At 42.5% G+C, this 17,251-nt stretch overlaps 1 protein-coding gene and 1 long non-coding RNA gene across 4 annotated transcripts; both read right to left on the minus strand.

Moving 5' to 3' along the window:
* Positions 1–828: 828 nt before the first annotated feature.
* Positions 829–3,732, minus strand: rnf182 (ring finger protein 182). Its single transcript, XM_024422657.2, has one exon. It carries the CDS (start codon positions 2,309–2,311, stop codon positions 1,454–1,456), a length of 858 nt encoding a protein of 285 aa, XP_024278425.1. The 5' UTR covers positions 2,312–3,732; the 3' UTR covers positions 829–1,453.
* A 579-nt stretch (positions 3,733–4,311) lies between these two features.
* On the minus strand, positions 4,312–14,494 carry LOC112250077. 3 transcript variants are annotated; one of them, XR_002953483.2, is made up of 5 exons: positions 14,130–14,494; positions 12,395–12,673; positions 11,956–12,299; positions 10,048–10,241; positions 4,312–5,254 (listed from the first exon to the last, which is right to left on the minus strand). It is a non-coding gene; the product is annotated as an uncharacterized LOC112250077 (long non-coding RNA). The 3 variants fall into 3 exon arrangements; XR_002953479.2 differs by lacking the exon at positions 14,130–14,494 and adding an exon at positions 13,329–13,542; XR_002953478.2 differs by lacking the exon at positions 14,130–14,494 and adding an exon at positions 13,169–13,542.
* Between the last annotated feature and the right edge of the window lie 2,757 nt (positions 14,495–17,251).

Here is a 17,251-nt window from a genome sequence, read left to right on the forward strand (position 1 = left end):
TTAGCTCATGAAACAAGGGACCAACACTTTACATGTTGCGTTCATATTTTAGTTCAATTTATGTAGATATCTTTGTTAGAAAGAATACTATACTTCCCTTGAAGGAATTATGCTGAATGTAAATGTAAATGTCTCAATTTACCCCACTCCCCTACAGGTTAACTTTTGAATTCCCCCAACTGTATGTTAGGACTACAAAAGAAGAAAGCCTGGCAATGTAATGTGTATAAAGCATTACATTTGTTATGCTATTTGAGAAAATGCAACACCATCAGTAACATTTATTGCTGGGCATAGATAGTATTTCCTGTTACAAAATCATTCCAAAAAATATATCTATGTGAACCTAGTTTTGTTAATAGCATAGCTAATCCACATCTCCATTTTGCACTTGTCCTTAGATATTTGCAAACATCTCATTAAGATATTGATTATTATTATTAAAACAAAGGGGTTATTCATAACACCTGGGCTGTGTTCATTAGGCCCCAACTGGAAGAAAACTGACTGAAACAAGAAGGAACTTTCTGGACTTGTCCAATAATGAACACTTGTTTTTGTGTTCCTGTTGCAAAACATTGTTGCTCCTGGTGTGCCCTAATGAATAAGACCTGTTGTGTTCAATTAAAAAAAAATCTGTTGTGTGCTGTAATGATCACAAACCTTGATTGCCGTGGTCAATTCGTAATTTGCATTTCTGCACCCAATTCTGAATGAGAAGCATCCACTTACTCTCCTGTGTGGATTGTGGATTATCCCATAAACATTCTGAAGGTGATATGCATAAGTCAAATTAACTACACATTTGAGAAACAATTTTCATTAAAACATTTTTTAATTATGTTTTATTGTCACATACACCAGAATGATGATGATAGTATGATACATTTATGGTGGCGGTTATATTATGACTAACTCATATTCTTGGTGTCCTCCACATTATTCACGTCCTTTATAACAAATTATTATTTACACTGACTTGCCAAAGCTTAGCATTAGACCATTGTTCCTCCCTCTAAGTGCTTTCAATACAAAATGTATACATTTCTACTGTGCCAATTATGGCCAGATAGTTATATTGTTAATACCTCAAAATGAAAAATGAATGCTTCATAATTTTTCTGGTTGCGAAAGCATACCCGATACTTACTGCGACTTCTTATTTAAGTATAGTTGGATATTTGGTGGACCGTTTTGTTTACACAGTACACAAATTACATAATCTAAATGAATGACTAGAACTGAAAATGCCCAAACTTAACATTGATCTAAACTGTACATCTCTTGTACCTGCTCTCTTCCCATATACAATCCACCAAGTCATTTGAGCCTGAGTAAAAAAAAAAAAAGTAAAAAAAAGAAAAGAAATATTCTATGGTATCCAGGATGCCAATTTCCATTGTCAGTAGTAACGATCTCCTTCGGAAAAATGTAAAATTTCTGCAACCCGTTCTTAACCTCCTCGGATGATCGTTCTTTGGCTGCTATGGGGCATAAGGTCCCAGAACTCGTGACAGAGGCACTGGCAGAAGCCGTAGACCATGATCATGACGAGGCTTGCCGGGACCAGGCTTACCAGAAGGACCCCCAAGGTGGTCTTCTGCATGATGAGCAGGTAGACTCCCATGGGCAAGGAGCTGAAGTAGAGGAGCCCCAACACCCACACCAGCGCCCGGGCGGCGCAGTTCCACACCGCCCACCTCTGGGTGATGGAGGCCATGGAGTCCAGACTGGAGGAGTGGTAATCCCTACCCTGGATGGTGCCCACTCCAGGAGGGTGGGAGTGAAGTTGGTAGGGGTGGTGGTCCTGAGGGGATGGAGGCGGTTCCATGATGGTGATGACCATGTAGTTGGGTGAGCCGCGGATGGAGGAGTAGGTGTGGGTGGTGGTAGTGGTAGTGGAGGAGGATGAGGAGCCGCTGGGAGGGTTGCCCATGAGTGAGCTTAGGTGCCTGGGGCTGAGCAGTAGCTCGGTGGGGCCCTCATTGGGGTAGTGCAAGTTCCTCTGGTTCCGGGTCTGGAGGGTCAGCGCGGCCACCAAGTTGCAGTCATCTGGCAGGTTACCCACCGCCTCGCCCGGGAAACTAGTGACGAACCGGCAAAACGGGCACACCACAGCATTGGGTGGCGACTCGCCCAAGTCTAAGATCTTGGCCAGGCACTTGGCACACAGGCGGTGACAGCACTCGAGAACCTTAGGGCGCCGGCTGCCCAGGCTATATGGGCAGTAACAGATCATGCACTCCAGCTCCTCCGTGCTGAAGCCCTCCACTATCCCCCCTTCCTCCATATTCCGTAACTTCCCCATCATCTCTCTCTCTCTCTCTCTCTCTCTCTCTCTTTCTTTCTTTCTTTCTTTCTTTCTTTCTTTCTTTCTTTCTTTCTTTCTTTCTTTCTGTCTGTCTGTCTCTGTCTGTCTCAGCTCCCCACAGGATCAACGGAAGAAGATGACAGTCCAAAGTTTTTGGGGAAATTCAGCGTTGGAAGACATGACGAGAGGCAGCAGCAGCCTTCTGATGGCGACGACAGTAGCAACGCTCCGCTCCGGAGGAGGTTTCAGGGTCATCCTGGTTGTCTGTGCAGCTCATGTGGTGTGTGTATGTGTGGGTGTGGGTGTGTGTATGGGAAGCCTAGCGCGTTCTAGCCTCCGGGGTACGCGCCTCGGCTCAGTTTGGGGTAGGCCTAACTACGCGTCATGCGGGGCCAAAAGCCTTTCATGCACCACAGAGAGAGAGAAAGAGAGCGAGAGAGAGATGGAGGGGAGAGGCCATCATTGAAAAAAAAAGATTTGTGTTAACACAGCATTAGAACAGAAAAAACAGGGGCAATGAACAACAAAGCAGGGCCTGTACAAACCAGGACTGGAATTTTCGAGCCCAGCCTTTTGTTGCCAGTTTAAATTCAGTCCAATTAGTGGTGGGTTCTCTTTCGTTTTCTGGTACTGTGTCTGTTAATGGTCTCTGTGTGTGTCTGTGTGTGTCATGAAGAATCTTCCAAAGAGTTTTCGGTCTGAAGGAGATGACAGGATGTACTGATCAACTCAATGTTGATGATCATTTTTCTTGAAGTGAAGATAACATGGAGGAGGTGAAGATTTATGGGCCAGTAAAGACTTCTGTGATTGGGAGGGAAAATGGAGCATGTCATTGTTGGGGATAGTGATTTGGCAGTAAACTGTGCTCTTGTGCTCTCTTTGAACGAACTTCTAAGCCTAATAACAATGATGTTGGTCCAGATGCTGAAAGGGGAAACTTGCTGAATGATAAGAGAAAAGACAGTCAAATATGTTCTTTTCGGTTATTTACAAAAAAAAGAAGTCATGGATGCTTTTCTAGCAGTAGACAACAAGAAATCTACAGGGGCAAACCAATTGGATCCTGGTCTTCTTAAGTGTGCAGCACCTAGCATTGTTGGCTCAAGAACCCACATTTTTTTTAATCTAACATTGTTATCAGGAAATATTCCAAAAGTATAGAAATCAGCTCTTGTGCTGCCGCTCCATAAGGGAGGGGGTAGTAGGGATCTTAGTAAGTATTGCCCCCATTCAAGGCTTTTTTGTCTTGCTCAGATTTTTGAATCCTTGGTAAATGTACAACATTTTTATCTGAGAAATGTATTTTGAATGTAAACCTGTTTAGGTTTAGACCTGGGAATAGTACTATTACTATAGTACTATTGTAAATAGCCCATCCAACCAACTACCTACCTCATCCCCATATTTTTTTTTTTTGTTTATTTCTGCTCTTTTGCACACCAGTATTTCTACTTGCACATCTTCATCTGCACATATATCACTCCAGTGTCAATTGCTATATTGTAATTACTTCGCCACTATGGCCTATTTATTGCCTTACCTCCGTACTTCATTTGCACCCACTGTATACAGACTTTCTATTGTTATTGACTGTATGTTTGTTTATCCCATGTGTAACTCTGTGTTGTTTTTATCGCACTGCTTTGCTTTATGTTGGCCAGGTCGCAGTTGTAAATGAGAACTTGTTCTCAACTGGCCTACCTGGTTAAATAAAGGTGAAATAAATACAAATATTTTCTTTTGAATAAGTTGTCCTCGATAGGCGTGAGATCTGGCGCCTGTTCATGGTTTCATGATTATCTTAGTGACAGAACTCAGGCCATAGTGATTGATGGGTTTAAGTCCGCATTTCTTGAAGTACATAAAGGTGTTCTGCAGGGGTCGATACTCGGACATGTTCTTTTTAATATTTATAAATATCAGATTTCAGGAAAGACCCATGTGCAGACTGTTGAAGTAACAATGTTTATTGCAACAACACAGGCAGGCAAATGACAGGTCAAGGCAGGCAGGGGTTGATAATCCAGAGTTGTGGGGCCAAGGTACAGGACATCAGGCAGGCCAGGGTCAGGTCAGGCAAAGGTCAGTAATCCAGAGTAGAAGCAAAGGCACAGGACACCAGGCAGGCTCAGAGTCAGGACAGGCAAGGGTCAAAACCAAGAGGAAGAGAAAAAGTGAGACTGGGGAAAGCAGGAGCTGAGACAAGATGCTGGTTGACTTGAACAGACAAAACAAACTGGCAATAGACAGAGAACACAGGTATAAGTACCCAGGGGATAATGGGGAAGATGGGCGACACCTGGAGGGGGTGGAGACAAGCACAAGGACAGGTGAAACAGATCAGAGCGTGACAATATAAATGCTATTGGTCAATCTGTTTCAATTTTTACATTTAATCTATATGCGGATGATACTATTATACACACAATTGCCCCGACCGCTTGGCTGTGACAAGACTACATTCCGATTTTGCAGTTGTACCGGAAGTCCTTACTGATTTAAAACTCATACTTAATACGGGTATAATAAATATTGTTTCCAAGTTCTCGTAAGATTGTCTAAGATGGATTACATCTTAACTTATTGGATGGTTCTTGCATAAAACTGCCTAGGTATTTGGATTGACAATGATTTATTGTTCTTAAAACATGACTGAGCTTTTACTTTTTAAGAAAACATATCTTGTCTCTCTCTAGTCAGCAGGGAGCAAATTGTGCAGTCAACCTTTCTACCTGTTCTTGAATATGGTGATACTATTTGTCAAAGTGCAGCTGTCTCTACTCTTAATAAACCCTTGGATGACGTTTTTCATACCTCCCTTAGTTTTATTATTTATCACTGTATTATTTACCAAAAGATTGGCTGGACCTCTTTGAAGTCAAGTAGATCACATCACGTCAAGTAAATCCTGCTTCGCAAACTCCCGACTTGCTGAGTACACTGTAAAGATTTTAAATGAAAAGTTATCAAACCCGTAAATCAGCCTGTAATGTCCTTGCACCTTTAACAGTGGAATGATCTACAATACACCTTAAAATTGGAGGAATTGGTGCCTCTAAGCGATTTCAGACGGTTGTCAGGGGACGTTTTTACTGGAGAATTGTCTGGTTTTTATGATTGTGTTTAGCTTTTTGTGTCTTGTTGTGCACAATGTGTATTTTAATGTGTATATGAATGTTTATTTGAATATGTTTGTTGTATTTTGATTTTGTATTGTGGTGCTATACAGGGCTCATCTGGAAAAGAGACCTTTGTCTCAGCATTTACTCCCTGTCAAAAAAAAGGTTACCATGAAATGCTTACTTACAAGCCCTTAACCAACAACGCAGTTCAAGAAATAGAGTTAAGAAAATATTTACTAAATAAACTAAAGTAAAGAAAATTATGAAAAGTAACAAGAAAATAACAAGGCTATATAAATATATATATACAGTTGAAGTCAGTTTACATACACCTTTGTGAAATACATTTAAACTCAGTTTTTCACAATTCCTGACATTTAATCCTAGTAAAAATTCCCTGTCTTGGGTCAGTTAGGATCACCACTTTATTTTAAGAATGTGAAATGTCAGAATAATAGTAGAGAGAATGATTTATTTCAGCTTTTATTTCTTTCATCACAGTGTATATACACTCAATTAGTATTTGGTAGCATTACCTTTAAATTGTTTAACTTGGGTCAAACATTTCGGGTAGCCTTCCACAAGCTTCCCACATAAATTGGGTGAAATTTGGCCCATTCCTCCTGACAGAGCTGGTGTAACTGTGTCATGTTTGTAAGCCTCCGTGCTCGTACACGCTTTTTCAATTCTGCCCACAAATTTACTATCAGATTGAGGACAGGGCTTTGTGTTGGCTCCAATAGTTTATATACACATACACTTAGGTTGGAGCCATTAAAACCCATCTTTCAACCACTCCACAAATTTCTTGTTGAAAAAAATGTTTTAGCAAGTCGGTTAGGACATCTACTTTGTGCATGACACAAGTAATTTTTCCAACAATTGTTTACAGACAGATTATTTCACTGATAATTCACTGGATGAACCAGTGGGTCAGAAGTTTACATACACTAAGTTGACTGTGCCTTTAAAGAGCTTGGGAAATTCCAGAAAAGGATGTCATGGCTTTAGAAGCTTCCGATTGACTCAAATGATATCAATTAGCCTATCGGAAGTGTACCTGTGGATGTATTTCAAGGCCTACCTTCAAACTCAGTGCCTCTTTGCTCGACATCATGGGAAAATCAAAAGAAATCAGCCAAGACCTCAGAAAAAAAATTGTAGACCTACACAAGTCTGGTTCATCCTTGGGAGCAATTTCCAAACACCTGAAGGTACCACTATTGTACAAACAATAGTACGCAAGTATAAACACCATGGAACCACGCAGCCAGCATACCGCTCAGGAAGGGGACGCATTCTGTCTTCTAGAGATGAACGTACTTTGGTCCGAAAAGTGCAAATCAATCCCAGAACAACAGCAAAGGACCTTGTGAAGATGCTGGAGGAAACAGGAACAAATGTATCTATATCCACAGTAAAACGATATCGACATAACCTGAAAGGCCGCTCAGCAAGGAAGAAGCCACTCCAAAACCACCATAAAAAAGCCAGACTATGGTTTGCAACTGCACATGGGGACAAAGACTTTTTGGCGAAATGTCCTCTGGTCTGATGAAACAAAAAATAGAACTGTTTAGCCATAATGACCATCGTTATGTTTGGAGGAAAAAAGGGGAGGCTTGCAAGCAGAAAAACATCCTCCCAACCGTGAAGCATGGGGGTAGCAGCATCATGTTGTGGGGGTGCTTTGCTGCAGGAGGGACTGGTGCACATCATGAGGATTGAAAATTATGTGGATATATTGAAGCAACATCTAAAGACATCAGTCAGGAAGTTAAAGTTTGGTCACAAATGGGTCTTCCAAATGGACAATGACCCCAAGCATACTTCCAAAGTTGTGGCAAAATGGTTTTAGGACAACAAAGTCAAGGTATTGGAGTGGCCATCACAAAGCCCTGTCCTCAATCCTATAGAAAATGTATGGGCAGAACTGAAAAAGCGTGTGCGAGTAAAGAGGCCTACAAACCTGACTCAGTTACACCAGCTCTGTCAGGAGGAATGGGCCAAAATTCACCCAACTTATTGTGGGAAGCTTGTGGAAGGCTACCCGAAACGTTTGACCCAAGTTAAACAATTTGAAGACAATGCTACCAAATACTAATTGAGTGTATGTAAACTTCTGAACCACTGGGAATGTGATGAAAGCTGAAATAAATCACTCTCTCTACTATTATTCTGACATTTCACATTCTTAAAATAAAGTGGTGATCCTAACTGTCCTAATTTTTGGAATTTTTGGATTAAATGTCAGGAATTGTGAAAAACTGAGTTTAATTGTTTTTGGCTAAGGTGTATGTAAACTTCCGACTTCAACTGTATATATATACACATTACCATTCAGAAGTTTGGTGTCACTTAGAAATGTCCTTGTTTTTGAAAGAAAAACATTTTTTTGTCCATTAAATAACATCAAATTGATCAGAAATACAGTGTAGACATTGTTAATGTTGTAAATGACTATTGTAGCTGGAAACGGATGATTTTTGTATGGAATATCTGCATAGGTGTACAGAGGCGCATTATCAGCAACCATCACTCCTGTGTTGACAATTTTCAGGGCCTTCCTTTGACACCGCCTGGTGTAAAGGTCCTGGATGGCAGGCAGCTTAGCCCCAGTGATGTTCTGGGCCGTATGCACTACCCTCTGTAGTGCCTTGCTGTTGAAGGCCGAGCAATTGCCATACCAGGCAGTGATGCAACCAGTCAGGATACTCTCGATGTTGCAGCTGTAGAACCTTTAGAGGATCTCAGGTAGAACCTTTAGAAGATCTCAGGACCCATGCCAAGTCTGGCAGCTTAGTCCCAGTGATGTCCTCGATGCACTTATTGATAAAGCCTGTGACTGATGTGGTTTACTCCTCAATGTCATCGGAAGAATCCCAGGACATGTTCCAGTCTATGATAGCAAAACAGTCCTGTAGTTTAGCATCTGCTTCATCTGACCACTTTTTTATAGACCGAGTCACTGGTGCTTCCTGTTTTAATTTTTGCTTGTAAGGGGGATTCAGGGGGATAGAGTTGTGGTCGGATTTACCAAATGGAGGGCGAGGGAGAACTTTGTACGCATCTCTGTGTGTGGAGTACAGGTGATGTATAATTTGTTTCCCTCTGGTTGCACATTTAACATGTTGATGGAAATTTGGTAGAACTGATTTAAGTTTCCCTGCATTAAAATCTCCGGCCACTAGGAGCGCCGCCTCTGGGTGAGTGGTTTCCTGTTTGCTTATTTCCTTATACAGCTGACTGAGTGCGGACTTAGTGCCAGCATCTGTCTGTGGTGGTAAATAAACAGCCAGGAAAAGTATAGCTGAAAACTCTCTAGGCAAGTACTGTGGCCTGCAATTTATCACAATATACTCTACTTCAGGCGAGCAAAATCGAGAGACCTCCTTAGATTTCATGCACCAGCTGTTGTTTACAAATATGCACAGACCGTTCCCCCTTGTCTTACCGGAGTGTGCTGTTCTATCTTGCCAGAGCAGCATGTATTCCGCTAGCTGAATATCCATGTTGTCATTCAGCCACGATTCCGTGAAACATTGGATATTACAGTTTTTGATGTCCCGTTGGTAGGATATTCGTGATCGTACCTCATCTAGTATTGAATCTTAACCTTTTCCGGGTCCTGATCAGGAATCCGGGTCTTTGTCCTCTGTACCTGCATCGCTTCCTCTTGCAAATAACGGGGATGTCGGCCCTGTCGGGTGTTTGGAGAATGTCTTGTGTGTCTTGCTTGTTGTAGAAAAAAACCTTTGTCTAATCCAAGGTGAGTGATCGCTGTCCTGATATCCAGATGCTTTGTTTTGCCGTAAGATACGGTTGCAGAAACATTATGTACAAAATACGTTTTTAAAAAACGTGAAAAACCCCCACATAATAGCACCATTGGTTGGGCGCCCGTAAAACCGCTGCCATTTCTTCTGGCAACATTTTGTAGGATCATCCACAAGCTATACAGAGGGTGCTCTGGCAAGCAAATAGCAGAGACCTGAGGACATCGTCCAACCTGGAACTGAGACAGACCAGATACAACTTCAATTAGTATGGAGGTGTGAAGTGAGAGGTGTCGAAGACTTTGAGCCCAACAAATGGCAAGAGTCTCTCACAGCCTACCCCAAACAAATCCAGAGGCCTTTGAAGCCCTCTCTCGCTGTTCAAAGATCATCCACTGGCATTTCATACAAGAAATCTGCCTCCAGAAATAGAAGCTTCTCCCAAGTGGGTGTAACACCTACTCCCATTGCCTGCTGCACTGCTGCTTGGATTCCACCTGGCGATCTGTTCACCGTCTGCCCTGGTCTGTCTCCCCTTGTCTGGTACAGGTACCCCCACCACACTCCCCCCTCTTTCCCAAGCTTTCGCTCACCTCCAGCACATACGCATTGTTGGGGCGAGTGACTCTGAACTAGCCGCAAGCCGTTATAGATTTTTTCTTGTGCATTTTGCTACTTGTGACCAACCGGCTCAAATCGGTCTTATGTAGCAAAATCTGAAATTGTGTTTTTTACATTGGATAAAAGTAGAGACTCAGAGCTACAAAATTGTATAGCATACTCTGCAATATGAGAGTATGCAGGGAGCTGAAAGTTGATATGCTTGTAAACTCACTTTTGAGAAAAGGGCCTTGTTTTGACCACTGCAGTTATCACAATTCAGGTCCACACGTGTTTCCCCAACTGCGGTTGAAGGCCGAGCAATTGCCGTACCAGGCAGTGATGCAACCAGTCAGGATACTTTCGATGTTGCAGCTGTAGAACCTTTTGTTGTGGTATTCCTTCCCAGCAGACACCAAACAAAACACACTTGAGAGGAGTTAAAAAGTAGATGAGACATTGCTGCATAAGGTCAGGATAGTGCACATGCAAACAACAAAATAACATTAAGATAAATTACAATTAACTGTCTCACCATTGTCAGTCTTTACACAGCTCAGTGAAAGGTATTTACCTGCCTACTATATGAACTCAGCAAAAAAAGAAATGCTCCCTTTTTCAGAACCCTGTCTTTCAAAGATAATTCGTAAAAATCCAAATAACTTCACAGATCTTCATTGTAAAGGGTTTATACACTGTTTCCCATGCTTGTTCAATGAATGATAAACAATTAATGAACATGCACCTGTGGAACAGTCGTTAAGACTCCAACAGCTTACAGGAGGTAAGCAATTAAGGTCACAGTTATGAAAACTTTGGACACTAAAGAGGCCTTTCTACTGACAATGAAACATGTCAAAAGAAAGACGCCCATGGTCCCTGCTCATCATGCCTTAGGCATGCTGCAAGGAGGCATGAGGACTGCAGATGTGACCAGGGCAATAAATTGCAATGACCGTACTGTGAGATGCCTAGGACAGCACTACAGTGAGACAGGACGGACAGCTGATCATCCTCGCAGTGGCAGACCACGTGTAACAATACCTGCACAGGATCGGTACATCCGACCATCACACCTGCGGGACAGGTAGAGGATGGCAACAACAACTGCCCGAGTTACACCAGGAATGCACAATCCCTCCATCAGTGCTTAGACTGTCCGCAATAGGCTGAGAGAGGCTGGACTGAGGGCTTGTAGGCCTGTTGTAAGGCAGTTCCTCACCAGACATCACTGGCAACAAGTCGCCTATGGGCACAATCCCACTGTCGCTGGACCAGACAGGACTGAAAAAAAGGGGAAAAAAGTGATCTTCACTGACGAGTCGCGGTTTTGTCTCACCAGGGGTGATGGTCGGATTTGAGTTTATCGTCGAAGGAATGAGTGCTACACCAAGGCCTGTACTCTGGAGCGGGAACGATTTAGAGGTGGAGGGTCCGTCATGGTCTGGGGCGGTGTGTAACAGCATCATCGGACTGAGCTTGTTGTCATTGCTGGCAATCTCAATGCTGTGCGTTACAGGAAGACATCCTCCTCCCTCATGTGGTACCCTTCCTGCAGGCTCTTCCTGACATGACAATGCCACCAGCCATACTGCTCGTTCTGTGTGTGATTTCATGCAAGACAGGTATGTCAGTGTCCTACCATGGCAAGTGAAGAGCCTGGATCTCAATCCCATTGAGCACGTCTGGGACCTGTTAGATCGTAGGGTGAGGGCTAGGGCCATTCCCCCCAGAAATGTCCGTGAACTTGCAGGTGCCTTTGTGGAAGAGTGAGGTAACATCTCACAGCAAGAACTGGCAAATGTGGTGCAGTCCATGAGGAGATGCACTGCAGTACTTAATGCAGCTGGTGGCCACACCAGATACTGACTGTTACTTTTGATTTTGACCCCCCATTTGTTCAGGGACACATTATTCCATTTCTGTTAGTCACATGTCTCTGTTATGTCTCAGTTGTTGAATCTTGTTTTGTTCATATAAATATTTACCATGTTCAGTTTGCTAAAAATAAACGCAGTTGAGAGTGAAAGTACATTTCTTTTTTTGCTGAGTTATATATATATATATATATATTTATATTTGAGTGTATATCTATCTATCCATCTATGTCCTTAATCCGTGTAAAGGAGGAAATGTTGCTTACTTGTTGAGCAAAATCAAAAATCCATCCTGATGTCTTGCTTGCTGGTTCAGTAAGGGCCCCCAGAGACAATTGCAGGTCTTGACAGGTGGTCTTGCAGTCAGCAAACATCTTCTGGTAGACAGACAGCTCACTCTGAACAAGCAGGAGATTCTGTTCTTGCTTCTTCAGTTTGGCTGATTTAACAACTTCTGTCAGATTGGCAGATCTGAAGACCTGATAATTGTTCCTCTGGCACTGCCAGCACAGGTCTGTCCTGAGGTCTGTCCTGAGCTTAGTGCTTGAGATGTGGGGCAGCAATTTTCTCCACAAATTCCTGAAGGAAGACAGCCTGACTACACCTACCTCTGGAAAATACAGAAAAAATGTGAGATCAATAAAAGTAGTGCCAATCATGTTAGAGGTCAATTAAATAATCAAAACATGTTAATGCTTTACATACCAAGTGTTGTCATCGATTCCTTGTAGAGACGCCATACTGCTCCTTTTGTCATATGGGATGGCAGCAGCTTTCCACCAAAGTGTTTGTCTCCTGGGTGGTGTCCTGGTAATACTATTGCATTATCCTCTGCATAGTTGTTGATGAAGTTCACCACTCGCTGCAAGTCCTCATGCTTCAGGTGTAACCTGTGCTTGCTTGGGCCAGCTCTCTTTTTGATGGGATGCATTATACCATTCTCCTTGTGACTGGTGGAGGAGAGTCAGGCATGTTGTACTGATGCTGAAAGACAAATTCCAAATACACATATTTTAGCATTATTATACAATAGATGCGAAATGGCATTCTGAGATAACATCACTACACACATTTCATACACGTAATGTTAGCTAGCTAGCCAGCCATCGAATGTTAGCTAACATTAGCTAGCTAACAGCAAGCTTTGACTGGGGGTCTTTTGTTTAGACATGTAGCTAGCTAGCTAGCCAGCTAAACAATTAATTATAATCCCAATCCATAGATTACTAACAATACAAAGCGATTGTCATAGCTAGCTAAAGTTAACCAAATAGGTTCAATGTTAGCTAGTTAGCTAGTGTAATTAAGTGCTATTTCCTATGCAAATGACCAGCTTACTGCTATTGCATTGCTATAACGGAGACAACACATAGCAACGTATTGACAACACATAGCAACGTATTGACAACACATAGCAACGTATTTTCACAGTAAAACATGTTAGGGCACACACAGAATATCTCTCACACACACACTCACTTAAATCATCCACAACACTGTCAAAACAGGATACATCCTAGCCACAGGTGCTAGCCGTCAGTTCGGCCACAACATCTTGCCAAGACAAGAACGCACACACATACACACACTCATTGCGAGAACACCAAGATAAGAACGCACACACATTACACACACTCACTGCGAGGACACACAGACTTGACTTGCCAAGACAGGAACGCACACACATACACACACTCATTCCCTCTCCTGGGGATGGGTTCCAAAGACAAAGAACCCTTCCAACTGCCAATGGGACGCCGACACCAGTCTGGAGGGAACTGCCAATCAACTACCAGCAACCTACCAGAGGCCTGATCTACCAGAATCTACCTACGTCATACCCATGAATAAAATGACTGTTCACAATGTATCAGGGCTTTTTTCTGAAGGTTCCCTATGAGCCAGACAAACGAGAGTCCGTGCACGCTTTGCCAGATATCTCTACACTGTTAAAATAAACTGCCTTTACTATACCTGATCCACCCTGTCCAGTGTTTCAACTTGGTCTCCTGTATCGATTCATCAACACTAGCCAACATTAGGCTATAACTAGCAAGGTGAAATGGCATTCCAAGAAAAGATCACTAACATTAAACACTACACATAAATTAGTGTTAGCTAGCAAGCCAGCAATCTAGCCTCAGCTAACGTTAGCCTCAGCTAACAGCAAGCTTTAACCTGGGGTCTTTTGTTTAGACATGTAACGTTAATGTTAGCTGGCTAGCTAAACAATTAACTATAATCCCAATCCATAGACTACTAGCAAAACATACCGATCGTCATAGCTAGCTCAAGTTAACCAAATAGGTTCAATGTTAGCAAGCAAGCCAGCCATCGGACGTCAGCTGGCTAGCTAACAGCAAGCTGTAACTTGCAATGAAAACAACTTTCGGACAAAATAAGAAATGTATAATATATTCAACTGTTGCTTGACTCTTACCTGTATACATGGATGAAAGCTTCATGGCAGACTGCAACCTCTTTCAATAATAAGAGGTCCTTGTTTCCGTTTAGTTTGCACAACTTGCTTGGCCTGTTGTGTCAAGTCACTGGTTCACACTGACCGTGTGTAATGACATAAGAATCAGCACATATTTCTCCCTCTCTGTCATGGATGCCATGGTTGCCCTTAGTTTGAAGATGGAGACGTGTTTTATGCAACAGACTTCAGTGTTCTCTTTTCGACTCCATATGCATTTACAATTAAATGCCAGAATTCTATTAATCTCCTTATCATACTCTGCTTCTACCATTCCACTGATTTCAAAACTTAGTCAACTTCTTCCATGACAGCAACACTGTTGATCACCGTTTCTTCCCCATCACTGTCATCAGAAGACTCTACAATGTCTTTACCTAAATCAGGGATTTCCTCATAGTCTGATTCATTTTCAGAGTCAGAGAGAGTCAGCATGCCACGATTGTCCTCTAGATAGTCCATCACAACTTTTTCCCACTGACCTTAGTTGATAGCGCCTGATAAATTCAGGGCAGCAATGTTATTGAGAGCAGTCGCAACATATTTACAGTTCTCCATGGCTAACACTATATCTTTCAAACAAACTGCAGTAGAAAGGATTATCTACGAGTAACAAGCAGGTCACTTTATGGACACAAGGTGCTACACCGCAGACCAATCTGAATCATCTCTCAGCATGTCCAGCCTACTCATTATCTCAGCTAATCACTGCTAGCGGGAAGGTTCCTGACTTTTTCTTTTGCTAAACCAACTAGGCTGGTAATTTCACAACTTTATTCGTATTTACAGATGGCATAAAAGTTTGTTATTAAGGCACATGAAAGTTCACATGTCCGAGAAGGCATTTCTGCCAAAAAAAAGCATTTTGATTAAAAAAAAAGTTTTACATTGAAACGGCTCTCCTTTGAAGTCGTGAATTGCAACATATGTCTAGTTACCTGAAACAGGTCACATTTGGCTATTTGCCTCATGACTCCTGAATGCTTTGTGGACTATGAACTTTCTTGTTTACCCAACTGTGGGACAGACCATGTAAGTCCCCACACTCGGGACTCTGACTCTCTATTGGTTACACAGACTCTTGGCCTCCCATCCAATTCTAGCCACCTCTTGCCGGCTTTGTATTCGTGTTACCTGATGAAATTGCTGTACAATATGATCTTGTTGCCATCAAATGCACATTCAAATGTCATAAATCAACACTGCAGAGCTTTCCCTTTCCTATGCCGTACCTTGATTGTATTACTGTTCATGATATCTGGAAATGTGCATGTACACCCTGGCCCATCTACTGTTATTAGCCCCAATTCTGACTTGTGCTTTGATATCTGCTTCACTGATTTCTGCTCTTGTGCTCTTCTGATTTCTGGTTATAACCTTTTTCGGCAAGACAGATCTTCCAAAGGTTGGGGAGTGGCAATCTTTACCAAGGATCACCTTCAGTGCTCGGTTGTCTCCACCAGGTCTGTCCCCAAGCAATTTGAATTGCTGGTTTTAAGAATTAAACTTTCAAATAGCTCTTTGTTGACTGTTGCTGGGTGCTATCGTCCTCCATCAGCACCGGCCTGTACCCTACCTGCCCTAAGCGCTCTCCTGGCCCCTTACACTAAGTTTGAATTTGTCCTGCTAAGTGACCTAAACTGGGACATGCTTAAACCACCTGACCAAGTCCTAAGCAATGGGACTCCCTAAATCTTTCTTCGATTATTAACAAGGTATGACTCCAAACACAGAGAGAAGGCTACTCTCCTCTATGTTATCCTCAAAAAGAATCCTGATAGGTATCAGTCTGGTGTTTTCTGTAATGACCTTAGTGATCACTGTTTTACAGCCTGTGTTCGTAATGGCTGCTCAGTGAAACGACCTGTCTTGATTTGTCATAGACGCTTGCTAAAAAACTTGAATGAGCAAGCCTTCCTTCATGACCTGGCCTCTGTAAATTGGTATAGAATCAGCTTGATCCCCTCTGTTGAAGACGCTTGGACCTTCTTTTTTGATATTTTCAATGGTATTGTTAACAAACACTCCTCCATAAAGAAAATGAGAATTAATGACAGGTTCAGCCCCTGGTTCGACCATGATCTTCCAGAGTTACTCCATCTCAAGAATTGCATTTGGCGAAAGGCTTGGCACACGCATACTCAGACTGACTGGCTCTCGTTCGGGGAAATGAGAAGGCCAAAGTTAGTTACTTTAAGGAGCAGTTCTCTCTCTCTTTCTCTAACCCCAAGAAGTTCTGGAAAATGGTTAAAGACCTCGAGAATAAACCCTCCTCCTCACAGCTGCCCATGTCCCTTAATGTTAAGGATGTGGTTGTTACTGACAAGAAGCACATGGCTGAGCTCTTTAATCACCACTTCATTCAGTCAAGATTCCTATTTGACTCAGCCATGCCTCCTTGCCCGTCCAACATTTCCTCATCTCCCACCTGATGCTCCTCCCTCTTTTTCCCCTGCCCCGCTACAAAGTCCGGCTTCTTCACCTGCGTGATCATATGAGACCAGCCACCTGGACAGCTAATTAAACTGTTTCTGTCTGTATTAGTGATTGTTGTGGGGAAAAACTAACAAAAAAAAACTATTGGCTGGGCGTGGCTCCCAAGTGGGTGGCCTATAGCTGCGCCCTTGCCCATTCATGTGAAATCCATAGATTAGCACCTAATGAATTTATTTAAATTGACTGATTTGTTTATATGAACTATAACTCAGTAAAATCGTTTATATTTTTGTTGGGTATATTTGACTTTTGTCCCAGTCACTTAAGACCAATAGACCATAGTAGCCCCACTCAGCGCCGCTGGCAGGCTGTTGTTGACATCAATGACAGAACAACAACAACACAAGCGTTCATGTTCCATGGCGAGCCAAGTCAGAAAGGAGAGGCAATACGGGCACACCTGGTAGCCAAATTGAGGACATTTGTCATGCAGTGAGAGTTGACTGGATACAACGGATTCGGTTCAATCAGTTCAGTTAAGTCAGTCAACCTGATGAGCCCTTCCTAGCTAGCTAATTTACGCTTGTGGTTAGAAACGCCAGCAAGAATTTAAAACTTGTCTGCCGAAGTTGGGAGTGTTCAGAATC

The sequence above is a fragment of the Oncorhynchus tshawytscha genome, linkage group LG10, assembly GCF_018296145.1.
Source record: "Oncorhynchus tshawytscha isolate Ot180627B linkage group LG10, Otsh_v2.0, whole genome shotgun sequence".
Taxonomy (NCBI): domain Eukaryota; kingdom Metazoa; phylum Chordata; class Actinopteri; order Salmoniformes; family Salmonidae; genus Oncorhynchus; species Oncorhynchus tshawytscha.